At 48.0% G+C, this 27031-nt stretch overlaps 2 protein-coding genes across 7 annotated transcripts; both read right to left on the bottom strand.

Annotated features, from left to right (window-relative positions):
* LOC121817120 (interferon alpha-inducible protein 27-like protein 2A) lies at positions 1-7808 on the bottom strand. 2 transcript variants are annotated; one of them, XM_060401904.1, is made up of 5 exons: positions 7751-7808; positions 3083-7126; positions 1987-2016; positions 777-938; positions 1-248 (listed from the first exon to the last, which is right to left on the bottom strand). In XM_060401904.1, exons 3-5 carry the CDS (start codon positions 2012-2014, stop codon positions 139-141), a joined length of 300 nt encoding a protein of 99 aa, XP_060257887.1. In that variant the 5' UTR covers positions 2015-2016; positions 3083-7126; positions 7751-7808; the 3' UTR covers positions 1-138. The 2 variants fall into 2 exon arrangements, with proteins under 2 accessions (XP_060257887.1, XP_060257888.1); XM_060401905.1 differs by lacking the exon at positions 3083-7126.
* A 10806-nt stretch (positions 7809-18614) lies between these two features.
* Positions 18615-25798, bottom strand: LOC105603225 (interferon alpha-inducible protein 27-like protein 2). Of its 5 annotated transcripts, none has more exons than XR_009597262.1 (7): positions 25744-25798; positions 24995-25120; positions 24473-24625; positions 21425-21454; positions 20449-20610; positions 19418-19917; positions 18615-18913 (listed from the first exon to the last, which is right to left on the bottom strand). XR_009597262.1 is itself a non-coding variant. In XM_042235413.2 (6 exons), the coding sequence occupies exons 2-6, from the start codon at positions 25065-25067 to the stop codon at positions 19688-19690; spliced, it is 648 nt and encodes a 215-aa protein (XP_042091347.1). In that variant the 5' UTR covers positions 25068-25120; positions 25744-25798; the 3' UTR covers positions 18615-19687. The 5 variants fall into 5 exon arrangements, 3 of the variants coding, with proteins under 3 accessions (XP_042091347.1, XP_042091348.1, XP_060257886.1); XR_009597263.1 differs by lacking the exon at positions 18615-18913 and adding an exon at positions 20036-20214 and having other exon boundaries at positions 19806-19917; XM_042235413.2 differs by having other exon boundaries at positions 18615-19917.
* Positions 25799-27031: the final 1233 nt, after the last annotated feature.

The raw sequence follows: 27031 nt of genomic DNA, 5'->3' as shown, positions 1-27031 counted from the left end.
TTATCGAAGGTCACCACATCTTGGCTTTATTTCTTATGATTCTTTGAAGAATTTTGGGAGGCAGGGGACTTGTCATTTGGGAGACTGACATCCTGATGCCCTGGAGGGTCATTTCCAGAATGGGAGCCTTTTTCTGCTTTAGTACTGGGTCCTCCTGGAGGAGCTGTAGGAATCCCACAGCAAGGCCCCCAAAAGTGCCCCAGCAGATCCCAGGAGGATGTTGGTTGGTGTGGAAAGTCCAGTTGCCCCTGGAGAGAGAAGGTTAGAGCACAAGAGGACAGGCAGGCCCAGCAGCCCCCAGCAAGACTGTGGGTGTCAGAGACCCCAGGACTGACTGGAGGCCCTAGACACCAACATCCCACCCCTGTTTCCTCCTCTACTTCTGAGACCCCAGGATATCTGCTCAGGGAGGGTTGGCTGCGCATGGTTGCCAAAGAGGACATGAACTCTGATGGTCAGTCCAGAGCAACAGGACAGACCCTCTGAGAAATGATGGGCTGCCCCTCCCCTTCACAGCACCAGGCTGGGCTCGGGGAGGAGTGGGCACCTAACCAGGTTTTTTAGGGTTGATGAGGAATGCAGGCCTCCTGAGTGACACACCCCTTGTCCCGCAACCCCACACCCAACCAGAAGAGGGAACCGTGATGGGGACACAAAGGACCAGTGGGACACTGAGGACCACAAAGCTGGAAGAAGCCTGTCTGCTTCTTTAGCATCTGGATCAGTCTTGTGCTGATCTGTGAGCCCTCCTCCGCCTCGTCCGGGGAGACCCTTACCCTTGGACTGGAGGTTGGAGACTAGGCTGCCAGAGGGAACTCCGCCCCCATTGGCTCTGGCAGTTGATGACATCATCTTGGCCGCTAAGGAGGAGCGGGAGATTCCTGTTCTGGTGAAGCCCACGGTGTCCAGCAACTCAGGCACAGCCCTCACGGCCACGACTGTAAGGGCAGAGACACTTCAGGGCTAGCTGCGAGGGACAGGCTTGCCAGACCTCCCTGACACCTTCCTGGGGGGGTGAGGTGAGGGGTCCTCTTCGCTCTCCTCAGACCATAGGGCCAGAGGCAAGGGAAGGCTGTAGGTGTGGACACAACTGGGTGGATGCCCACCCCAACACCCCATCCTCCTCCAAGAACCTGGAACCCAGGCCTGTTCCTGACTCTGCTTGCCTGTGACCCTGGGAGCTTCAGCAGTCCTCCCTGGGCTTTAGTTTGCCCTTTATGAAATAAAGTTGAAACAAGCAGGGGTCTTCAAATGTCCCCTTTTGGTGGGAAACTGGTGTCTTTCATGCAACCACAGGCCCACAGTATAAGGACAAAGCTGCTCTTTTGAAAAGGTGTTGGGTGGAAGCTTCTGTCCACTGCCCTGAAGCCACTGGTGAGCATCCCCCAGGGTCCCTACATCTCCAGACAGCGCAGGCATAGAACCTTCTGCAGCCAGGAACCTTCTGTGTCTGCACCGTCCACACGGTGGACATATGTGGCCGCTGAGCACTTGAGACTGTGGCTGGTATGACAGAAATGTTTCATTTTCTTTAATTTTGGCCACCGTGTGGGAGGACCATGGCCAGAGGCCCAACAGGAAACCACTAGGCTTTCTGGATGACTAGAGGGTTGTAGGCAGAGCAGTTCTGAGTAATCCACACAACTCAGCTCACACATTCCTTACAGTCATTTGGAAGGGCCCCTGGCACTGCTTTCTGGGGAGGAATCATGAGTTCAGACAGATCTTCCAACTTGCCTGGATCCCAGTCTGCACTTGGGAGAAGCTGAGATTGGAAGTGGGTGTTATGAATGGGTTTCCTTCAGTTCCTTCTTAGCTAGGTTCTTGTTACCTTAAGAATTCAACCTCTGTTCCCTGTCCACCCCACCCCTACCCACCCAGGTCTTGGGGCTGAAGGCAATCTTGGACTTGGTCAAGGAAGAGTGCTCCCAGGAGCCCAGGGACAGGGGCAGATGGGGCCTTGAGCTTCTTCCCAAAGAGACTTACCTCCTCCAATCACAGCAGCTGCCGTCATGCCTGGAGACAGAAAGAACCCCTGTGAGTGCCCAGCACTGGACTTCCCCTGGGTCTCTGCTGCTGTCCCAGTGAGAAGAGTTCCCTGGAGTTGGGATCACAGGAGACAGCAGCCCTGTGTGGCTCCCTCTGCTTTTACAGAGAAGTCTGATTTTCCAGAAATCAGAGGAGGATGGACAAGAGTCCAGAGCTCTGTGATGCTCCAGAGGGGAGAGGAACCTGCCTTGAAAAGGTTTCATGCTGCTCTTTGAACTTAGCACATTTTGGTATCATTTAAAAAAAAAATCAAGAAAAGCATGCTCCTTTTGTGTAATGGAGTATATTTGACTGTTCTGTCTGTTCATCTTCCAGACACCCTATGCCCATCCCAGGCTACAGCTGGAGTGGAAGCCCCTCATCGTCCAGGGCTCAGCCTACTTGTGACTTTCTGCACAAGCATCCCTTATTCCCCCATTAGAAGGCACTTCCTCTGCATGTCCTGCCTTGTGGCTGGAGCCCCCGGCCACACTGGACAGAGCATGCCTGGACACATTGAGTTGCTCAGAGCTCTTGGGTCTGGCAGGGACTAGGGATTTTGGACAGCTGGGACAGTTCCAGAGATTTCAGGATCTGTGAGAGTAAGCTCAGAGAGCTCCCCATGAAAAGAGTCTTGGCCCCAGGCAAGGGAGAGAAGTTGCAAAAGCAGTCTCCATCCCCCAGTCATTGCTGGAAGGTTGTAGCTTCTGGCTCACCAACATCTCTCTCCATCAGGACACCTGACCTGTCTTGAGAGTTTCCATTTCTGCACAGACGATGTTTTCAACAAACGGATCTTACAGTTCTCACCTCCTCACTTCCAAGGATCTTGGATCCTATGCCACACACACCCAAGGTCATACCCTAGGCCAGGGATTCCCAACCCTGATACTGGTCCCTGGCCTGTTAGGAACCCAGTCGCACAGCAGGAGTTGAGTGGCAGGTGAGCCACCAAAGCTTTACAGCCGCTCCCCGTCGCTCGTATGAACACTTGAGCTCCACCTCCTGTCAGATCAGCGGCAGCATTAGATTCTCATAATAGCTCGAGCCCTACCGTGAACTGTGCTTGGGATGGATTGATGTTGCCTACTCCTTATGAGAGTCTATTGCCTGATGCTCTGAGTTGCAGCTGAGGTGGTGATGGTAGGACTCGGGAGCGGCTGCAAATACAGATGATCACAAACAGAAAGGTTTGACTGCACAGGGACCATAATAAATGAATAGCTTGCAGACTCATATCAAACCCTACCGGTGAGTGGCAAGGGCCAATTAAGCTGCATCTGGTGGCAGGCTTTAAGTCAGAATCGGACACTTATTTTAGTCCCATGTCCCACTCACTGTTTTATTTGCCACTTCTATTCCTGCCTCTTTCCTGCACTGTGTCCTTGTTTTAGTCACAGTCTTGGTAAGCCCACAAGCTAACCCTTGACAAAATAAGTTAAAAAAAAAATTTTTTTAAGCGAATGTTCCTGAAGGGTTCTTTGAAAATGGAGAAAGACCCAATGATGAGACTGTAGAAGACTCTAAGATGGCCAATGAAGAGAAAGCCACGTTTAAAAGAAAATACCAAGAGTGCTACTTAGAGCACAAGTTCACTGCAGCAGGTGATACATTCTCCAGCACTGCTTTGTATAATCCGTGGCGACCAGCTACCCAACGAAGTTTTGAAACCTTTAAAATTGCTTTGCCACATGGAGACCAAGCACCCTGCATTAAAAGACAAGCCTTTGGGGATTTCAAAATTTAAAAAAAAATGTGAACATGAAGAACAGAAGCAATTATTGAAGGTCTTCATTAATCAGATGTATCTGCACTGAGAGCATCATTCTTAGTGGTTAACCGCATTGCTAAATCTAAGAAATTGTTTACTATTGGTGAAGAATTGATCCTGCCTGCTGCTAAGGTCATTTCTCATGAACTTTTAGGAGATGCTGAAATTCAAAAGCTGGCATGTGTTCCTCTTTAGGAGAGGCTGAAGTTCAAAGCTGGCGTGTGAAACAGCAGACATATTGAGGCCAACTGTTAGAAAGGATTAATGAGTCACTGTGGTAGGCAACCCACGTTGATGAATCTACCGATATTGACCACAAGGCAACTTTACTTGTTTTTGGGCGATATGTTTTCAGGAGGATGTGCATGAGAATGTGTAATGTGCCCTTTTATTGCCGACAAACACCTCAGCTGCAAAACTATTCAAATCTCTGAATGACTACATATCAGGAAAGCTGCACTGGTCATTTTGCATTGCTATATGCACGGACGGAGTGCCTGCCATGATTGGATGGAATTCTGGTTTTCACTATATCGGTCAAAGTGGTCACTTCTGAATGTGAGTCTACACATTGTGTCATCCACAGAGAAGTGTTTGCCAGCTGAAAAATGTCACCTGAACTTAACGTTTTGCAGGAAGTGGTGAAAATTATCAACAGCGTTAAAGTACGTGTCCTTAACTCATGTCTGTTCATGCAGCTCTGTGAGGAAATGGATGCAGAGCACAAATGTCTTCTCTTGCACACAGAAATGAGACAGCTGTCTAAATGTAGATCACTGGCCAGCAGTTTTGAGTTGTGAGAGCTACTCCAGGGATTTCTTTCAGAAAAGCAGTCACCACTGGCAGCATACTTTAGTGACACAGAAGGTGTCGAAAAACATCCTTACTTGTGTGACACACTCAACTTGCTCAGTGAACTCAGTCTGACACTTCAGGGGAGAATGACAACTGTTCACATCACCAGGTAAAGTGGCTGCATTTAGAGCCAAACTGGAATTATGCAGGCGAGGAATGAACACTGGGAATTTTGACATGTTTCAAATATTAGCAGAGATTTGGAAAGAGACTCGGTCAGGGTCGTCTTTCTCCCAATTGGTGCTGCTGCTGCTATGTCACTTCAGTCTCGTCTGACTCTGTGTGACTCCATAGACGGCAGCCCACCAGGCTCCCCCGTCCCTGGGATTCTCCAGGCAAGAACACTGGAGTGGGTTGCCATTTCCTTCTCCGATGCATGAAAGTGAAAAGTGAAAGGGAATTCACTCAGTCGTGTCTGACTCTTCGCGACTCCATGGACTGCTTCCCACCAGGCTCCTCCATCCATGAGATTTTCCAGCAAGAGTACTGGAGTGGGGTGCCATCGCCTTTTCCACCCAACTGGTGCATGTCCACTTATTTCAGCTTTCAACAGCGTTTGAGCATTACTTCTCAACCACCAAAGACCCCTGAACTTGGAAGGAATGGATCCCTGACCCATTTGTACATAAGCCAGGTGAACTGACTCTGTGCCTGCTAGAAGAGAATCAACTGCTTGAGATCACAAACAACAGTGCCCTTGAAAGTATGTTTGAGATGACTTCAAATCTCCATATGTTCTAGATTAAAATCAAGGCAGAATAGCTTGAGATTGCCACAAAAGCACTGAAAAGCCTGCTTCTGTTTCTGACAGCCTATCATTGTGATGCAGGGTTTTCTGCAGTAACAGTAACCAAAAGATGACAGGGTAGACTGGACATAAGTAAGACACTTCAGGTGTCCTTGTCTCCTGGCATCCTCAGATGGGACCATCTAGTTGCAGGAAAACATGCTCAGGGCTCCCATTGATTCTGCATTATGGTGAGTTGCAGAATGATTTCATTATATATCACAACCCAATACTAATATGAATAAAGTGCACGATAAATACAATGTGCTTGAATCATCCCCAAACCATCCTCCCCCTCCCTGCCTGTATCTTCCCTGAAATGGGTCCTGGCGCCAAAAAGGTTGGGGACTAGTGCCCCAGCCCATGCTCACCACTATGGGAACAACTACCCATGTGTGCAAGGTAAATCTTAGTTAGTGCAGATGAAATAAAACTTAAAACTCAGTTCCTGAGTTGCATGGACCACTGCTCAAGCGCTCAGTAGCTGCATCTGGCTAGTGGTCATCTACCATACTGGATCACGCAGAGAACACACTTACCATCACAGAAAGGGCTCCCAGACAGTGCTGCCCTAGACCCGGTCACCAGCGAAAAATCCCTGTCTATGATCAATGAGCAGCGCTCACGTGGAGACTCTCACCTCCTCCTTTTACAGATTCTGACTCTAACACAGCCTTCACCATTTCATCAAACACAATGAGATTTTTAATCTCTGTCCAGGCACACCTCGGCAATACTGTCGATCGGGTTACAGATCACCAAAGTAAAAGGAATATCATGTGAACTTTTTGGTTTTCAGTGCATATAAAAGTTATGTCTATATACAAGTTATATTTATGTATAACTAGACTATACCCTTGTCTGCTAAGGGTGCAATAGCCTAATGTCTAAAAAGGCAATGTGCCTACCTTAATTTAAAAATACTTCATTGCTAAAAATGTGAACCTCCACCTGCCAACTCTTACGTTGTTACAAATCTTCAACTTATAAAAGCACATGTTAGTTTCCTGAAGCTGCAGGAAGGAATTACCATGAACTGTGCTAATTCTCTCATGTTTTCTCCCAGTCAGAGATCCAAGATCAAAGGATAAACAGAGCCAGGCTTTCTCTGAAGGCTCTAGGGGAGGACCCTTCCTTATCTCTCTAGCTTCGTTGTCTAGCCGTTGGTGACAATCTCTGCCCGGTGGCTGCATCTCTCCAATCTGTTTCTGGCTCTACCCCTGCCATCCAGGTCACCACTGTTCTCCAAGATCAGGGATGGGAGCAATACGGAGGATGCTGGCTGCTGGGTACAGGGAAGAAGAATGAAAGTATTAAATCCCCTCCTTGCTCCCTGTGGCCCATAAGTTAAAGTCCACCTGTTCCATGAGCATGAGGGGGTCCCTGCATGATCAGGCTTCTGCTTCTATCCTAGGGAATGAATAGAAGCCACCTCCCTGCCTCCGGATGTTCAATCTTTTGCCGGCCAAATCCAGGCACATTTTTAAGACTCTGCCACCCAATCCATCTTCCAGAACCTGCCCTGAGCACACGTTCCCAGTCTTCCTCGGCCACCTTCACCGGTAGACTCCCAAGTGTGAATTAGTTGTGCTCCTGCTGACACAAAATTTCCCACAAGGCAATAGCTGACATCCTGGAGGTAGTGTGGGAACACTGGTTCTGGAGCCAAGGACACCACTGTCTTTCTGAGAGACAGAGTGTGAAATAAAAACTGCTCTGCTTGATTTCGGGCTTCCCCGATAGCTCAGAAGGTAAAGAATCTGCCCACAATGCAGGAGACCTGGGTTCAATTCCTGGGTTAGGAAGATCCCCTGGAGAAAAAAAGGCTAGCCACTCCGGTATGCCGGCCTGGAGAATTCACTGGACTGTATAGTCCTTGGGGTCACAAAGAATCAGACATGACTGAGCGACTTTCAGGGGGGCATCTGTCTGCCGTTCCAGCCCTGCCCCCTGTCCCATTGCAGCCTATAGACCACTTCCAGCCCTCCCCCTTAATCTGCTCAGTCCACAGTTTTGAAGTTAATAATGACTTTGCTTGGCTCCCCGATCTCCAGAATCCTGGCCACCTCTAACACCCCATTTCTGTCCCCTGCTCACTGCCCACCTGGTCTAAGTCTCAGGACTTCAGTAGTAACCTGGGTCAAGACAAGACCAGAGGTTCCCAATGCCCCATGGTAAAGGTGGGCTCAACCCCCTCCCCACACTCAGCCCTGGTCACAGAGACAAGGGTCCCAATGGAAGTGGAGAGGGAGGCTGAGAGTGGAGCCCCTTTGCTCCCTCCCCTCCCCACCTCCCATGCCCCTGCTTACCCTGCTTAGTAATTGTTGGGGATCAAAGAGTAGCGTGTGAAGCCCTGCACAGAGTGAGGCTGTTGAGAAGTCCAGCCGGCTAAATAGTCCCTCCCTAGATGACCTCTGACCCCAAAAGTCTAAGAAGGAAGTGAGTCACCCTCATCCCAGGCTTGGTGCCATGTAGACCTCACCTTTGCATGCTAATGGGACGGATGAGTGGCGGAGCTTTTGCAGGAGCATGGCTTTCCATCCCAGAGTCCCCTTCTTGGGTATGTGAGGAATCCCTAGTCCACCTTTTTATAACACTCACCTGCAATTCTTGTGGACTATATTTTCCCTGCCCTCCACCATTTGTAGGTTTCAGTTCAGTTCAGTTCAGTTCAGTCACTCAGTCGTGTCCGACTCTTTGCGACCCCATGAATCGTAGCACGCCAGGCCTCCCTGTCCATCACCAACTCCCAGAGTTCACTCAGAGTCGCGTCCATCGAGTCAGTGAGGCCATCCAGCCATCTCATCCTTGATCGTCCCCTTCTCCTCCTGCCCCCCATCCCTCCTAGCATCAGAGTCTTTTGCAATGAGTCAACTCTTGACATGAGGTGGTCAAAGTACTGGATTTTCAGCTTTAGCATCAGTCCTTCCAAAGAAATCCCAGGGCTGATCTCCTTCAGAATGGACTGGTTGGATCTCCTTGCAGTCCAAGGGACTCTCAAGAGTCTTCTCCAACACCACAGTTCAAAAGCATCAATTCTTCGGCGCTCAGCCTTCTTCACAGTCAAACTCTCACATCCATACATGACTACTGGAAAAACCATAGCCTTGACAAGACGGACCTTAGTCGGCAAAGTAATGTCTCTGCTTTTGAATATACTATCTAGGTTGGTCATAACTTTCCTTCCAAGGAGTAAGCGTCTTTTAATTTCATGGCTGTAATCACCATCTGCAGTGATTTTGGAGCCCCCCAAAATAAAGTCAGACACTGTTTCCACTGTTTCCCCACCTATTTCCCATGGAGTGATGGGACCGGATGCCATGATCTTCATTTTCTGAATGTTGAGCTTTAAGCCAACTTTTTCACTCTCCTCTTTCATTTTCATCAAGATGCTTTTTAGTTCCTCTTCACCTTCTGCCGTAAGAGTGGTGTCATCTGCGTATCTGAGGTTATTGATATTTCTCCCGGCGATCTTGATTCCAGCTTATGTTTCTTCCAGTCCAGAGTTTCTCATGATGTACTCTGCATATAAGTTAAAAAAGCAGGGTTACAATATACAGCCTTGACGTACTCCTTTTCCTATTTGGAACCAGTCTGTTGTTCCGTGTAGGTTTATGATACAAAATATTTTTCCTTGGCTGACAAATGGCACAGAACCCTAATCTCATATCTGTAATAACTGAGGAGGCAGAGCAGGTTGATGATCAAAGCACCATCTCTGACCAGTGCCTGGGGAGGAATCCTTAGTTGCGACTAAGGGGGTGAAATACCCTTGATGAACCTTACTTTGGTGACATACCGGCATTCACAGAATTGGTGGTATTACTACACTACTTCCTTTTGTCCTTGATATATGGAAGAGTTAGTGGCTCCGTCATGTCTGACTCTTTGTGATCCTACCAGGCTCCTCTGTCCATGAAAGTTTCCAACAAGAGTACTGGAGAGGATACTCTATTTCCAAAGGATCCACCTGACACAGGAATTGAACTGGTGTCTCCTGCATTGCGGGCAGATTCTTTACCAGCTGAGCTACCAGGGAAGCCCCCTAAGACTTATATATATATATATATATATATATATATATATATATATATATATATATATAAATATGACATATGTAAATATTATATATTATTATATGTGTATATATTTTACTTATTTTATATTATCTGCTAAAAGCAAATGACCAAATTATTTCCCTTTAAGAAAGAATAGAGAATTAGTTGTTTTACCCTTAATTCTGTTTCACTATTTCTGCTATGCAAAGCAGGACCCAATGCAGGTCCAGCTGCTCCCAAAGCGAGGTCTTGGAATAGCTCTCATTTACTCCCTCCTAACACTTGTCTCTTCCCTGCCCATCTCATGCCTGCCCATCTCATGCCTGCCCGGCCTTGAGACTTGAGGATCGCCTGGTGCAGACTAGGCTTGTTGCTCCCTGTTCATCACCAACTCCCGGAGTTCACTCAGACTCATGTCCATCGAGTCAGTGATGCCATCCAGCCATCTCATCCTCTGTCGTCCCCTTCTCCTCCTGCCCCCAATCCCTCCCAGCATCAGAGTCTTTTCCAATGAGTCAACTCTTCACATGAAGTGGCCAAAGTACTCGAGTTTCAGCTTTAGCATCATTCCTTCCAAAGGAATCCCAGGGCTGATCTCCTTCAGAATGGATTGGTTGGATCAGCCATAGGTATACATATATCCCCTCCGTCTGAACCTCCCTCCCATCTCCTGCCCCATCCCACTCCTCTAGGTTGATACATCCCAATCCTCTAGAACCTCTGATTCAGTTTCCTGAGCTATACAGCAAATTTCCATTTGCTGTCTATTTTACATAAGGTAACAATTTCCATTTTACTCTTTCCATACCTCTCACTCTCTCCGCCCCTTCCCCATGTCCTTTGGCCTATTCTCTATGTCTCTTTCTCGACTGCTGCCCTGTAAATAAATTCTTCAGTACTATTTTTCTAGATTCCACATATATGCGTTGCTGCTGCTGCTGCTAAGTCGCTTCAGTCGTGTCCGACTCTGTGTGACCCCATAGACTGCAGCCCACCAGGTTCCCCCATCCCTGGGATTCTCCAGGCAAAAACACTGGAATGGGTTGCCATTTCCTTCTCCAGTGCATGAAAGTGAAACGTGAAAGTGAAGTCGCTGAGTTGTGTCCAACTCTTCATGACCCCGTGAACTGCAGCCCACCAGGCTCCCCCATACTGGGATTTGCCAGGCAAGAGTACTGGAGTGGGGTGCCATTGCCCTCTCTGACATATATGCGTTAGAATTTGATATTCATCTTCCTGTTTCTGACTTACTTCACTCTGTATAATAGGTCCTAGGTTCATCCAGTTCGTTAGAACTGACACAGATGCATTCCCTTTTATGGCTGAGTAATATTCCATTGTGTGTATGTACCAAGATATCTTTATCCATTCATCTGTCGATGGACATCTAGGTTTCTTCCGTGTTCTAGCTATTGTAAATAGTGCTGCAATGAACAATGGGATCCATGTGTCTTTTTCAATTTTGGTTTCCTCAGGGTATATGCCTAGGAGTGGGATTGCTGGGTCACATGGTGCTTTTATTCCTAGTTTTTTAACGCATCTCCATACCGTCTTCCATAGTGGCTGGATCAACTCACATTGCCACCAACACTGCAAGAGTGCTCCCTTGTCTGCACACCCTCTCCAGCATTTACTGCTTTTCAGCTCTTTGATGATGGCCATTCTGACTGGTGTGAGGTGATATCTCTTTGTAGTTTTGATTTGCATTTCTCTAACAATGAGCAGTGTTGAGCATCCTTTCATGTGTTTGTTAGCCATCGATGTGTCTTCTTGGAGAAATGTCTGTTTAGGTCTTTTTCCCACTTTTGATTGGGTTGTTTGTGTCTCTGGTATTGAGGTGTATGAGCTGCTTGTACATTTTGGAAATTAATCCTTTGTCCGTTGTTTCATTTCCTGTTATTTTCTCCCATTCTGAGGGTTGTCTTTTCACCTCCCGTCTAGTTTCCTTTGCTGTGCAAAAGCTTTGAAGTGTAATCAGCTCCCACTTGTTTACTTTTGTGTTTATTTTTTTCCTGTAACCTTGGGAAACTTATGCTAATTGAAATAAATCAGCCAGAAAGAGAAAAATACATCATGATTCCATTTACTTGGAAATTAGTTTAAATTGGTCAGATTCATAGAGGCAGAAAGGACTGTGGCTGCCAGGAGCTGGGGTGAGGAGGAAATGGCTAGTTATGTGTAATGCTTATAGAATTTCATGTTGGGGTTTGGTGAAAGGAGTTCTGGGGATCAGGTGCACAAACTGTGAATAGAGTAAACACTGTTCAGTGCACACTGACAAAAGGTCACGTTGGTATTTAAGGCTCTGTGTATTCTGCCATGGTTTATTTTTAAGGCATGTGACTTTGGTGCCCTGGCCATGGGCTGGCCCTGTGTTAGAGGTGACACTGCCCTCGGAGGGTGTGTGTTTGGAGGACATTAGCGGCCAGGCCCTGTCATATCAAGGGAGGAGCACAAATGGAGAAATGAAACTTACCTGCCTTGGGTGCTGGGGGGCACAGGGCAGGCGCGGCAAGGAGCCATGCCTGCGCCTATGCCAGCTGGCTGACCAGGAGCCAGAGCAGCCTCTGTGTGCTACCTAATTGGAGATGACCTGGGTCTGGGAGACCCCTAAGAGTGAGCTCATCCTACCCCTGTGAGGTCAGAGGTGGCTCCTCTCTCTGCTCTCTATGGTATTAGCTGTCATCCTGGTGGCCGTGTGGAAACAGGATGCACAGCCAAGGACACCACTCTCTTTCTCACAGACAGAGGGAGAAAATCAGAAGTGCTCTCCTGATTTCTGAAGGACCAGGGGACGGGCACCTCTCTACTGCCCCAGCTCTGCTCTCTGTGCTATGACAGTCTGTGGGCTACTTCCAGCCCACCCCGCTAATCTGTTCAGAAAACAGTTTTGAAGTTAATCTTGACTTTGCTTGTCTCCCTGACCTTCAGAATCCTGTCTACCTCTTAACACCCCATCTCTGTCCGAAGCTCACTACCCACCCAGTCGAAGTCTTGAGGTTTCAGAGCACCCTGTTTCGGGACAAAACCCAAGGCTCCCAAAGTCTCATGGTAAAGGTGGGCTCGAGCCCCCTCCCACACTCACCTCTGGTCACAGTGCCCACAGCCCTGGAGGCTGTGGGTGGAGTCCTGTGCTCCCTCCCTCCTCTCTGCCCAGGTCCCTGTTTATCCTGGTTGGTAAGTGTCTGGGAACAAAGAGCAGCGTGGCAAGTTCTGCACGGAGTGAGTCTGGGGCCTCCAGGCAGCTGAATAGTCCCACCATGGATGACAACTAACCCCGAGAGTCCAAGTAGGAAGGGAGTAGGTCTCTTTCTAGCTGTGGTTTCTCCACTACTTTGCTAATGGGACATTGAGGGCCATGGGCTGGTTTTGGGCAGGAGCATGACTTTCCCTCTCAGGATCCTCTTCTTGCATATGTTTGAAATCCACAGTCCTCCATTTGATACAACTCACCGGGCTCTCCTGCTGGTTCAGCATTGAAGAGTGCAACTTGCAGGACAGCGGACACAAGTTTGATCCCCACTCCTGGAAGATCCCACATGCCATGGATCTACTAAGCCTGAGCACCCCGACTACTGAGCCTTCGCTCCTACATCTGTGCTCTGCTAAAGAGAAGGCACTGCCCCGAGAATCCTGCCCACGACTCTTGCTGCTCTGAAGAGTAGACCCTGTTTCTGCAACTAGAGAAAGCACCAGCACAGCAACAAAGACCCAGCACAGCCAAAAGTAACTAAGTAAATACAATTTTAAGTAAAAATTCACCTGCAATTCTTGGGAACTCTATTTTCCCTGCTCCCCATGGTTGGCAAGTTTACAGTAGAAAGCATCCTCCCTTGGCTGACATATGGCACAGAGCCCTAATCTCATATCTGTAACAACCGAGGAGGCAGCGCAGGTTGGCGGTTAAGAGCAGGATCTCTGAGCAGTGCCTGGGCTGGAACCCTTCCTTGTGACCTTCGGGAAGTGATTTACCCTTGCTGTGCCTTAGTTTGGAGGTGAGCAGGCACTTACAGATTAGGTGATATTACTACATTTGCTTCTTTCTGTCCCTGACCCCCAGTGGAATAAGTCTCATGAAAAGAGTACATTTGCCAGCCTCCTTGTCCTGGGTCCGGAGCTCAGTGAATATGATTTGAATGAAAGAATGAATATGGACAAGAAAGGGGAAAGTGACGGTGAGTGTGAAGCTGGGGTGGGGTGGGAGGACAAAGGGCAGGAGATGAAAGAAGGGGCAGAATCAGGGGTGGAAGAGGGCGCTGCTTGGGACAGGTGACTGTCCTGGGAATAGGGGCCTTGTCCCTCCTTCCAGAGGAGGACAGGAGGGACCAGAGGCAGGGCGCTGTCTGTCCCCCACCTGCACCCCTGCTTAAGCTTTAGGACAAGAATTCCAAACATTTCAGCAAATCCTGCTGCAGTTTCCCTGAGACACTGTGAGATGCTGTCCATGGGGCGGAGAGCGGAGAGTTTACAGGAGCCCCACCTTGGTGTCACTTGGTATGGCTCCACTTTCCTGGAGAATTCAGGGCATGAGGGACACCTGCCACCTACAGAAGCAGGCCGATTCGTTTCTCTGAATTTCCTGTCACTAGACGGTAGCTAGATGAAATTAAACTCTATGAAATTAAAAGACGTTTACTCCTTAAGAAGGAAAGTTATGACCAACCTAGACAGCATATTAAAAAGCAGAGACATTACTTTGTCAACAAAGGTCCATCTGGTCAAAGCTATGGTTTTTCCAGTAGTCATGTATGGATGTGAGGGTTGGACTGTGAAGAAAGTTGAGCCCCGAAGAATTAATGCTTTTGAACTGTGGTGTTGGAGAAGACTCTTGAGAGTCCCTTGGACTGCAAGGAGATGCAACCAGTCCATCCTAAAGAGATCAGTCCTAGGTGTTCATTGGAAGGACTGATGCTGAAGCTGAAACTCCAATACTTTGGCCACCTGATGTGAAGAGCTGACTCACTGGAAAAGACCCTGATGTTGGGAAAGATTGAGGGCAGGAGGAGAAAGCAATGACAGAGGATGAGATGGCTGGATGGCATCACCAACTCAATGGACAGGAGTTTGGTAAACTCTGAAGTTGGTGATGGACAGGGAGGCCTGGCGTGCTGTGGTTCATGGGGACACAAAGAGTCAAACACAACTGAGCATCTGAACTGAACTGAACCGAGGTGGTAGCTAGAAAGACACCTTACAGAACAGAAAAGACTGGTGCCTTCAGAGTACATGTGACATTACAAACTTGTGAACATGGGTAAGAGAGAAGTGATCTACTGAGGGGAAAGGAAAACAAAACCTTTGCATTATTAGAATTCCCAAAGTAAAGAGAGTTCTTGAATAATATTTTTAAAGCCTTTAACAGGAACTCAGGGCACTTCCCTGGTAGTCCAGTGGTTAAGAATCTACCCTCCAGTGGAAAGAACACAGGTTCAACCCCTGGTCAGGGAATTAGAATCCCACATGTCATGAAGCAACAAAGCCCAAGAGCCACAACTACTGAGCTCTCGGGCCTCAGCTAGAGAGTCTGTGTACTTCCAGTAAATAGCCACCTGAAACAACAAAGACCTGAGCACCACAGCTAAGACCCAATGCTCCCAAATAAATAATTTTCTTTTTTTTTTTTTTTTTAAAGAAACTCAGCCTTGGGAATTCCTGGAGATCCAGAGATTAGAACACTGTCCTTCCACTGCAGGGGACACAGGTTCCATTCCTTGTCCAGGAAAAAAGATTCAGCATGCTGAGATGTGGCCAAAAAAAAAAAAAAAAAAGTCAGACTAGTAGAGGCGATTCTTAAAGAGAGAATTGTTTACTACCAATGAATATTTGAGAAAACATTCAATCTTGCTGAGAGTAAAACTAATTTTTTAGAAAAGTAGCTCTGTATGTGTGTGTGTGTATGTGTGTGTGTGTGTGTGTTCCAAGAAACATTCAGTTAGAATTTGGCTGCAGATACCAGGACTCACTCCAGCTAACTGAAGCAGAATGTCTTTTTACACAAGGAATTCCATGCATCGAGAAGAAGATTCAAGGTGGAGGCTGGAATGAACTTCCCATCCTCTAGAGGAATGCAGAAGGACTGGGCCACCAAGGATGCTGGGACTGCTGCCTTGATCAGGAACCAGAGATACTGAGCAGCTGTTCTGGGACCAAACTGCCTTGTATGTCATGTCTGCAGATAAAACGATGCATCTCAGCCAGGTGAGAGCTGGATTCTGACTCCACTGCTGCTGCAGAAGATCTAGTCCTCACTACTCTGCTTGGTAGCAAAGCAGTAGCCCTGTCTCCTTGCCTGACACAAGATCCAGGGCCTTTGCAGAAGCGGTGTCACCAGAGAAGCTTGGGAATATGGTCATTACTCTCTGTCCTGGGGGGTTCACAGTAGGCGGTGAAGCAGAGCTGAGTGAGGACAACCTCCATTGCTGCTCCAGAGAAAGTAACTAAAAACACCGAGTGTTTGCATGGGGCAAGGAAAAGTGAACGCTCATGCCTTGCTGGGTGGGATGTGCTCTGATACATAGGTCACAAGTGGCAATACAGAAATGTGTCATAACAGATTTCACTCCACTTGATTCAGAAATACGCTTTCTGGGAATTCATTGTAAGAAAAGAGTCAGATATGTGCACAAAAATATCTGTACATGATTATCACAGTGTTATTGAGGACTGCTGCTGCTGCTAAGTCGCTTCAGTCATCTCCAACTCTGTGCGACCCCATAGACGGCAGCCCACCAGGCTCCCCCATCCCTGGGATTCTCCAGGCAAGAACACTGGAGTGGGTTGCCATTTCCTTCTCCAGTGCATGAAAGTGAAAAGTGAAAGTGAAGTCACTCAGCCCTGTCCTACTCTGTGCAACCCATGGCCTGTAGCCCACCAGGCTCCTCCATCCATGGGATTTGCCAGGCAAGAGTACTGGAGTGGGGTGCCATTGCCTTCTCTGTTATTGAGGACAGAAAACCTTTAAAACCAGAGGAAATCAAGGACACATAATTATATCCCACCATATAACAGACTTCTATGTAGAAACCGATGATAGAGTCAAAGACCAGTTTACCGCTAAGTGAAAGAAGCCGGTGAGAGCTGGAATGTAAAGAAATCTGAGCGCCAAACAATTGATGCTTTGAACTGTGGTGTTGGAGAAGACTCTTGAGAGTCCCTTGCACTGCAAGGAGTTCCAACTAGTCCATTCTAAAGGAGATCAGTCCTGAATATTCATTGGAAGGACTGATGTTGAAGCTGAAACTCCAATACTTTGGCCACTTGATGCAAAGAACTGACTCATTGGAAAAGACCCTGATGCTGGGAAAGATTGAAGGCAGGAGAAGGGGACGACAGAGGATGAGATGGTTGGGTGGCATCACTGACTCGATGGACATGAGTTTGAGTAAATTCCAGGAGTTGGTGATGGACAGGGAGGCCTGGCCTGCTGCAGTCCATGGGGTCACAAAGAGTTGGACATGACTGAGCAACTGAACTGAATAAAACGGAAAGAAGCCTGAGTTCAGGGACCCTCACTTGCACTGCTTCTGTCCAGGAGAATTCCTGAGAACAATTCTGCAGTATACTAGCATTGCAATCATTACTATTTGCAAAAGTATGATATTCTAAGAGTAACTGGTTAAGACTGCAGACTCCTTCCAAATTGTCTTTCCTCTCCTGCCTTCCCTTGTTTCTGAGTGACATTTTAGTTCTATTGGCATTTTAGACTGTAATTCTCTATTATCTTTTTAGAGTTTTCTCTCCCCAGTTACTTTAATCTCAAACCCCTAAATCCTAGCTCTGTCCTTGGTTATATAGGTTTATATTTGTCAATATGGGGAACTGTTCCTTAGGTATTGTTAAGAAGGAATTGACCATGCAGTAGTAAGTGAAGACACCGTTTGGAGTTTTAACATGTAGGTATGTTTTTCTTTTGTTTGTTTGTTTTTGTGGTAAGAGTCTCATAAAGTCAAACTTGCTATTTTAATTACATATAACTGCGTGCATGTATCTTTTCATTATTTAGTTTATTTCTTTCTGGCTGTGCTGAGTTTCATCGCTGTGCAGCCTTTCTCTCGTTGTGCTGCTCAGGCTTCTCACTGTGGTGGGATTTCTTGTCTCAGACCATGGGTTCTAGGGCAGGTGGGCTCAGTAGTTGAAGCTTGGGGGCTCAGTTGCCCCGGGCATGTGGGGTCTTAGTTCCCTGACCAGGAATTGACCAATTCTCTGGCCAATGTCTCCTGCATTGGAAGGTGGATTCTTAAACACTGTACCAGCAGGGAAGTCCCTGTACCTGTGTTTATAATGTATGGTACTTGGAGCAACTCTGGAAGTGTGGGCAAAATTCTAGGTAATTTACGATGTCACAGACATAAATTACTTTTACCATCTGAGTGAGAAAACAGTTTTTCAGTACCATGGCCACTCAGACCACGTTTCACGTCAGACGTGTGGATTCCTTTACAAGAAACTCTAGTTGTCTATGGATAGCAGCTGGGTGCCCTGCAATTTAACTTGATTCTGACGTTAATTAGAGTTAACCCCATGGGTTAAGGGCTCAAACCCACAAGACTGCCCTACTTAGTGGCTCAGATCATAAAGAATCTGACTGCAATGTGGGAGACCCAGTTTCCATCCCTGGGTCTTGAAGATCCACTGAAGAAAGGAATGGCAACCTACTCCAGGATTCTTGCCTGGACAATTGCATGGACAGAGGAGCCTTGTCAGCGGCTACCATCCATTGGGCCACAAACAATCAGACATGACTTGCCGGGTTCTAGCCCCTGTGGATCCAGGGAATTTGAAGGGGGATGGTGTTGGTGTCTTAGGAAAACTGTTTAATTGGAAATAAAAGAGAGAATAGGAAAGAATAGTGTAGTGGGGAATTTAGAGGAGGAAAGAGGCTGTATTCCTTGGTTTACATAGAAAGCCAATAAAGCCCCTAGACAAGGGACTTGAACCGCCTATGTAGGGCCACAGGCGACCACTTGAATAGCGGAGGGTGCCGCGCCTTGGGCTCCCTCTCGCGTGGGTCTTAGAAGCCCAGGCAAATAAGTAGACACAGCTAGCCTCTATGCCCCAGATGGGAATCAGCCAGAAAATAGAGTAAGAAGGAAAAGAAGACACGGGGGAACCAGTCTTTCCAGGAACTGGCCTGTCCTTTATTTTCCAGGAAAGCTTTTTATACTTTTGTTTGTACATAGAGATCAATGGATAATACAAAGTTATGCAGGGTCAGCAGCCCTGATTCTTATCAAGACCAGGCTTTCTTTCTGCAAATCTTTCCATATACAAAGAGTTTCAGGTGGTTTACATTATCTTCTGGCCAAAAGGCCTGTTACCATTTTATGGCTCTCTTCCTTAATGAATGTTAATCTCATTTTCCCTGTAGTGTTTTTCTTTAATCTGCATCACCTTTAAAGTACTGAAGTTACATCCCTGTAGAACAAAGGCACAGTGGGTTATAACAAAGAAGGTACTTAACTCAAACATCTATGTTGCTACTTGTTTTTTCTATATACCAACTATTTCAACAAAGAAAAGATACGAAAATTTGGCAGCAAGTATTGGCTCAACAAATGAAACCCTTAATCAGTCCTATGCTAATGATTTTGACTCCTCAGAAGCCCCTACATTCCTAGGATGTTTTAAGCTTCCTGTGCCTCTCAAGGTCCAGAGGAGGCAAACAATCACATGCACAGCTGAGTCTTGTAGGCAGGCTAGAAAGCCATCAGAGGGGTTTTTGGATTGAAATACTATGCCCAGGAGACTTATTATCTAAAAGCTCTAAACTAACTTTTTCCAGAAAAAGGTGGTGGGGGGACACCCCCTGTTAATGTCAGAAAAGTAGGCAAAAGGCACAACGCAGTAAGGCAGGCAGATTCTGGTTTGGGGGTAGATGCTCGAGAAAACCCAGCAGGACTCCTTTAAGGCCAGACTCACCTTTGCCTGTTGGACCCCTTAACCTCATGACCTTTGCCACAGGTGGGACTCCTCGTGCTGGCTCCCGGCAGTGACTGATCAACTAACACTTTCACTTTTGGTCACAATAGAGTGGAAACACACCTGGCATCCTGTCGTGGATATCAGTGTCCATTCTTACAGAGTTCTTGGCCCATATCCCATCTCCCCTGGCTATACAGATGCCCTGCATCCTGTCTGATAAATAAGAACCCAGTAGAGACACTCATGAAAAGTCACAGCATCTTGTTTTTACTTCTTATGATTCTTTGAAGAATTTTGGGAGGCAGAGGGCTTGTCATTTGGGGGACTGACATCCTGAGGCCCTGCAGGGTCATCTCCAGCATGGGAACCACTCTCTTGTTCAGTACTGGATCCTGGTGGAGAAGGGGCCTTCTTTTTTGAACCCCACAGCCATGCCCCAATTGCTGACCCAGCAGAGCCAAGGAGGATGTTGGATGATGTGGAAAGTCCAGCTGCCCCTGGGGGAGAGGAGGAGATTAGAGCACAAGGGGACAGGCAGGCCTAGCAGGCCCTGCCAAGGCTGTGGGAGTCAGCAATCCCAGGACCATCTGGAAGCCAAGGAAAGAGACATCCCACCTTTGTTTCCTGCTCTACTTCCTGATACCCCAGGATGTCTGGGTGGCTGCACATGGCTGCCCAAAGAGGAGACATGAACTCTGATGGTCAGTCCACCAGCCACAGGACAGGCCCTCTGAGAAAGGACAGGCTGCCCCTCCCTCCACAGCACCAGGCTGGGCCCAGGGAGGGGAGGGCACCTACATAGGTTATATAGGGTTGATGAGGAATGCCGGCCTCCTGGGCTGCATACCTCTCATCCCACCAACCATATTCCCAATGAGAAGAGGGGACAGTGAGGGTGACACAAAGGACCAGGACCCTGATGACCACGAAGCTGGAAGAAGCACAGAGGCCCTCCCTCAGGCTTGGCCTCGTGCCTGAATCCTGAGCTGGTTTGTCACACCCTCCCCATTCTCCCACCGGACACCTACCCACAGACTGGAGGGTGGCCACCAGGCTGCCAGCAGCGACTCCACCCCCATTGGCCACGGCGGCCGCTGACATCATCTTGGCCGCGATGGAGGAGGCGGCGATTCCAGCCCCAGTGAAGCCCATGGCGCCCAGCACTACGGGAACAGACCCCACAGCCAGGGCTGCAGGGAGACAGATTTGGGTTTGGCCCCATGGGACCGACTCCCTAGATCTCCCTGACACCTTCCTGTGACATGAGGTGAGGGGTCCACTTTGCTCTCCTGAGAGCCTCGGCGTCCGAGGGAAAGGAAGGTTGTAGATGTGGACACAAGTACGAAGATGGGACCCATGTAAGAACCTGAATCCCAGGCCTCTTTGCGCGTCGCTTTGGCACTGGATGAGCTACAGGGATTATAAAGCAGTTCAGAGGAATCCACACAACTCAGCTCACACATTAGCTACAGGCCTTTGGAGGAAACCCTGCCCCAGATTTCTGAGGAGAAATCACAGATTCAGATAGCTTCCCTGGTGGCTCAGAGGGTAAAGTGTCTGCCTACAATGCGGGAGACCCGGGTTCGATCCCTGGGTAGGGAAGATCCCCTGGAGAAGGAAATGGTAACCCACTCCAGTATGCTTGCCTGGAGAATCCCATGGACGGAGAAGCCTTGTAGGCTACAGTCCAGGGGGTCGAAAAGAGCTGGACACAGCTGAGCGACTTCACTTTCACTTTCACTTAACACCTTGCCTGGGTTCCCACTGTTTGCACTCCGGAGAAGCTGAGATTGGAAGTGGGTGCTGTGAATGGCTTTGCTTTGGTTCCTTCTTAGCAAGATTCTTGTTACCTCAAGAATTCCACCTCTGACCCCTTCCACCCCACCCCTACCCACCCAGGTCTTGAGGTTCAAGGCAATCTTGGACTCAGTCAAGGCCAGCCTGTCCCAGGCACCCAGGGACAGGGGCACATGGGGCCTTGAGTTGCTTTACAAAGAGACTCACCTCCTCCGATCACGGCTGCAGCAGTCTCTCCTGTAGACAGAAGAACTCCCGTGAATAGCCAGCATTTGCCTTCCCCCCTTGTCCCTACTGGGGTCCCAGTGGGAAGGGATCCCTGAAGTCTACATCACAGGGCAGAGCAGTCCCTGTGTGGCTCTCTCTACTTTTACAGGAAGTCTGATGTTCTGGGGATCAAGGATGTTAGGTAAGAGTCCAGAGCTCTGTGATTCTCCAGATTGGGAGAGGCACCTGCCTTGAAAGCATTTCATACAGCTCTTTAACTTCAATACCTTCAGTATCATTTTCACACATACACACACACACACACACACACACACACACATCAGAAAAGCATGCTGGTTTATTTGCAAAGGAATAAATTTGACTGTCCTGATTTGTTCATCTTTCAGACACACTATGCCCTTCCCAGGCTATAGCTGGAGTGGAAGTCCCCTGACCGCCAGGGCTCAGCCTACTTGTGACTTTCTGCACAAAGCATCCCTGATTCCCCCATCAGGAAAGGTGTGTCCTGCTTCGTGGCTGCCTCGCTCCGATCTCTCTGACTCCACCACTGCCACCTTGGTAGGCATCACCTCTCCTTGTCCAGGATCAGAGATGGGGGGCAACACACAGAATGAGACCCATCTGTTGGCTGCTGGGTACAGACAAGAGTGAAGGTGTTGGGGTCCCTCCTTGCCCTCTGTGCCCACAGGTGAAAGTTCACCTCCTTAGTGAGGATGAGGAGGCTCTTGTTAATCTGGTTTCTGCTTCTATCCTGGGGAAAGAATAGAAGCCACGCCCAGCCCTCAGCATTCGATCTTTTGCCTGACAAATCCAGGAACCTCTTCCAGGACTCTGCCACACATTCCCAATGTTCCTGAGCCACCTCCACCCAAAGACTCAGTGTGAGTCTACTGTGCTCCTGCTGGCACAGAATTTTCCACAAGGCAGTATGATTCTCTACTGTTTCTGCTTTTTGAGCGTTTTAAAGTCAAGGGTAAATCCTCCTTCTCTGCCATCTCCCACCATGCCAAGCATAGGCTTGGGAACAAGGAGGTCTTAAAGGAGAATATCAGAAAAAGAAGTATGAATGGAGTACATCTTTGTGCATGCACAGTCAAGTTATGATCTGAATGTTTGTCTTTCCATAAATTCACATACTTAGACCTAATACCCCATGTGGTGGTGTTAGGAGGGGAGCTTCAGGGAGGTGATTCGGTCTTGAAGGCAGAGCCCTCTTGGTTGAGATCAATTTCCTTATGAGAGAGACTCCTCCAGCCCTTCCTCCTGCCAGTTCCTTTGTTCCTCCCAACATAGAAGCTCACAGGGATGGCTGTCTAGGAAGTGAGCTCTCACAACAAACAGAGTCTACCGGTGTCTTGACCTGTGGCTTCTTAAGCTATACAAATGTGAGAAATAAATTTCTGTTCTTTTTAAGACACCTAGGTTACGGCATTTAGTTATAGCACCCATAATGAGCTATATCAAGACATAATCCACACAGTGGAAAGGCAACCTATAGAATGGGAGAAAACCTTGGCAAATCATTTTTTTAGTAAGGGACTAATATTCAAGGTGTGGTAGATAGAATTCCTATGAGAGAGAACTCAAAGAACTCAGTTTAAGATTGGGCAAAGAATTCAATTAGGCAATTCCCTAAAGAGATCCAAACGGCTAACAGGCATATGAAAAGGTCCTTGAATTCAGTCATTAGGGAAATGTAAATCAAAACCATGAGATACCACTTCACATCCACCAGGACACTTACTATTTAAAAAAACAAAAAACATAAAATAACAAGTCTTGGTTTCAATGTGGTGGAGGTGGCACTCTTGTGCACTAAAGTAGGAATGTAAAATGGTACAAGAGCTATGGAGAATACTACGGCAGTTCCTGAAAAAATTAAAATAGAAAAACGTATGATCCAGCAAACCAATTCCTGGATATAGATTTAAAGGAATGGAAAACAGGGTCTTGAAGATATATTTGCACCCCGTGTTCATAGCAGCATTTTTCACTTTTGTCGAGAAGTGGAAGCAATCTAAGTATCCATCAGCGGATAAATGGGTCATCACCATGTGGTCGATACACACAAGAGATTATCATTCTGGCTTTAGAGGAAGTTATGATATACGGGTGAACATACGGAACCTTATGCTAAGTAAAATAAGCGAGTCAAATAATACAAATACTGTATGATTCCACTGATATGGAAAGCAGATTACATTACTCAAAATTTGAGAGACAAAAACGATTGTGGTTGCCAGGAGCTGGGGGCAGAAGGAGATGAACAGTTAATGCTTAACATGCACAGAGTTTCAGTTTCAGGAAATGAAAAGAATTCTAGAGATCAAGCACACAAGAATGGAAATGCAGTTAACACTATTCAACCTATGCTGACAAACTGTCATCTTGGCAATTTAAATTCTATTGTGTATTGTCACCTGATTTTAAAAAAGAGGCCGATACCTTTGGTGCCCTGCCCCTAGAGTGGCCCCACATTAGAGGTGACACTGCTCTTGGAGGGTGCATTCTGGGAGGACATTAGTGCTCCCTAGGGCATCAAGGCAGATGCACAAACAGAGAAATGAAACTTACCTGCCTTGGGTGCTGGGGGGCAACAGGACAGGCATGGGCAGTGAACTTTACCTGGCAAAGAGCCATGCCTGAGCCTGCGGAGGTGGCTGTCAGGCATATAACCTGAGCAGCACCTCTGCCCCACCTACTTGGAGTTTACCCAACACTGAGAGACTCCTAAGAGTGACCTCCTCCTACCCCTATGCTTAAAAACAAACCTATGAAGGCCCAGAGAGGGCAAGTGACTGGCTCTGGGTCACTCAGCAAGTCAGAGGCAGAGCTAAACCCTGAAGTGTGGTCCTCCTGATTCTAGAGCATCATTTTTTTCATTTCCTGTACACTGTGGCTTTTTCCTGACAGTGTGTCAGAGAGATTCCATCAGGAAGACTGTCCCTACACTGACAACTTAGCAGGTAGAGCTGAGCAGTGGGTGTGGGGTGAGGATCCGTGGATTGGTGCTCAGAGACCCATTACCTGCATAATGGTAGAAATTGCCGCCTTTCGACTTGGGTGGATCTCTGGGATCAGAGCCAGAGTCATCTGACCCCTTATGTGGCCCATTTGGTGGCTTCCTGGGAGAAGAACCATCAGAGGCCTGGTTGCTTGACTGGGAAGGTTCTTCTTCCTCTGGATGAAAGAAATAATGGGAGAGCACACAGCGGGGCGGGAAGCTGGGGGAACAGACCACTCCACCCTTTCCTGAAGCCCTCAGGATCTCTCATGTAGGGAGGGCACCTCAGACGAAGCTGAGCTGAGAGGTGTCAAGGGTGCTTGGAGGTGAACCAGGGAGACAACAGAGAGAGGAAGGCCCAGCACCACTGGAGAGCTGGGGGTCCTGCCTGCACAGAGCAGGAGACTGAGGCCCGGGGGGAAGAGGCTTGATGGGCCCAGAGCACCTGGTGGCAGCCCCAGGCCAGAACCCAGACCCCCACTGCCCACCCAGGAACCCCAAGCTCTTGGCCACCCACCCTTGAGAGCTTCCCCAAGGGCACTCACCTTCCGGCAGCAATTCTGGCAGGAGGGGGCCGAAGGCATGGCCTTCCCCGCTCTCTATGGCTCTAGCTGACATCCTGGAGGCAGTGTGGGAACACTGGTTCTGGAGCCAAGGACACCACTGTCTTTCTGAGAGACAGAGTGTGAAATAAAAACTTCTCTGCCTGATTTTGGGCTTTCCTGATAGCTCAAAAGGTTAAGAATCTGCCCGCAATGCAGGAGGCCTGGGTTTGATTCCTGGGTTAGGAAGATCCCCTGGAGAAGAGAAAGGCTAGCCACTCCAGTATGCTGGCCTGGAGAATTCATTGGACTCTATAGTCCTTTGAGTCACAAAGAGCTGGACATGACTGAGCAACTCTCAAGGGGGCATCTGTCTGCTGTTCCAGCCTGGCCCTCTGTTCCATTGCAGCCTATGGACCACTTCCAGCCCACCCCCTTAATCTGCTCAGACCACAGTTTTGAAGTTAATAATGACTTTGCTTGGCTCCCTGATCTCCAGAATCCTGGCCACCTCTAACACCCCATCTCTGTCCCCTGCTCACTGCCCACCTGGTCTAAGTTTCAGGGCTTCAAGGAAACCTGGGTCAAGACAAGACCAGAGGTTCCTAACGTCTCATGGTAAAGGTGGAATCAAGCCCCCCACACACTCAGCTCTGGTCACAGAGACAGCCGTCCTGATGGAAGTGGAGAGGGAGGCTGAGAATGAAGTCCCGTTGCTCCCTCCCTTCCCCACCTCCCAGGCCCCTGCTTACCCTGCTTAGTAATTGTTGGGGATCGAAGAGTAGTGTGTGAAGCCCTGACCAAAGTGAAGCTGTTGAGAACTCCAGCCGGCTAAATAGTCCCTCCCTGGATGACCTCTGACCCCAAGAGTGCAAGGAGGAGGTGAGTCACCCTCATCCCAGGCTGGGTGCCAAGTAGACCTCACCTTTGCATGCTAATGGTAGGATGAGGGGCGGGTCTTCTGCAGGAGCATGACTTTCCCTTTCAGATTCCCCTTCTTGGATATGAGAGGAATCCCTAGTCCTTTTTATAAAACTCACCTGCAATTCTTGTGAACTTTATTTTCCCTGCCCTCCACGATTTGCAGGTTTACGATACAAAACATTTTTCCTGGCTGACAAATGGCAGAGAGCTCTAATCTCATATCTGTAATAACTGAGGAGGCAGAGCAGGTTGATGGTCAAATCACCATCTCTGACCAGTGCCTGGGGAGGAATCTATAGTTGTGACTAAGGGAGTGAATTCCCCTTGATGGGTCTTGCTTTGGTGACACCCTGGCAATTCACAGAATTGGTAGTATTACTACATTTACTTCTTTTTGTCCCTTGATGTGTGGAAGTGTTAGTCGCTCCGTCATGTCTGACTCTTGGTGACCCCAAGACTGTAGCCCGCCAGGCTTTGCTATCCGTGAAAGTCTCCAAGCAAGAGTACTGCAGTGGGTACCCTATTTCCAGGGGATCCACCTAACACAGGAACTGAACCAATGACTCCTGCATTGCAGGCAGATTCTTTGCCAGCTAAGCTACCAGGGAAGCCCCCTGAGACTTATATATATATATGTGTGTGTGTGTGTATACATATATAATTATATATATATTCCTTATTATTATATGACATATGTAACTATTGTATATTCTTTTATGTGTATATATTTTACTTATTTTACATTATCTGCTAAAAGCAAATGACCAAATTATTTCCCTTTAAGAAAGAACAGCATTTAGTTGTTTTACCCTTAATTTTGTTTACTATTTTTGCTATGCAAAGCAAGACCCAATGCAGGTCCAGCTGCTTCCAAAGCGAGGTCTTGGAATGGCTCTCATTTACTCCCTCCTATTGCTTGTCTCTTCCCTGCCCATCTCATGCCTACCTAGCTTGAGACTTAAGGGTCGCCTGGTGCATACAAGGCTTGTTGCTCCAGAGTCCTAGTGCCCAGCAACAGGTCGGTGACTAAGAACTGAGGAGACTCAGCTCTTCTCGTCAAGTGGTGAATGTTTTGGAGCTTCAGCTTCAGCATCAGTCCTTCCAGTGAATATTTGG

This window comes from Ovis aries, chromosome 18 (assembly GCF_016772045.2).
Source record: "Ovis aries strain OAR_USU_Benz2616 breed Rambouillet chromosome 18, ARS-UI_Ramb_v3.0, whole genome shotgun sequence".
NCBI classification, from domain to species: domain Eukaryota; kingdom Metazoa; phylum Chordata; class Mammalia; order Artiodactyla; family Bovidae; genus Ovis; species Ovis aries.
Note: the sequence above shows the minus strand (reverse complement) of the source record. Positions and strands in the feature narration are given on the sequence as shown.

Coding starts and splice junctions, on each gene's coding strand:
- LOC121817120 (XM_060401904.1), bottom strand. CDS start 2,014: ATGACGGCAGCTGCTGTGATTGGAGGAG. Junction 939..1,986: donor AGCTGCTGTGATTGGAGGAG/GTAAGTCTCTTT, acceptor CTGCCCTTACAG/TCGTGGCCGTGAGGGCTGTG. Junction 249..776: donor CTCCAACCTCCAGTCCAAGG/GTAAGGGTCTCC, acceptor TTCTCTCTCCAG/GGGCAACTGGACTTTCCACA.
- LOC105603225 (XM_042235413.2), bottom strand. CDS start 25,067: ATGTCAGCTAGAGCCATAGAGAGCGGGGAAGGCCATGCCTTCGGCCCC. Junction 24,626..24,994: donor GCCAGAATTGCTGCCGGAAG/GTGAGTGCCCTT, acceptor TCTTTCATCCAG/AGGAAGAAGAACCTTCCCAG. Junction 20,611..21,424: donor TGCAGCCGTGATCGGAGGAG/GTGAGTCTCTTT, acceptor GTCTCCCTGCAG/CCCTGGCTGTGGGGTCTGTT.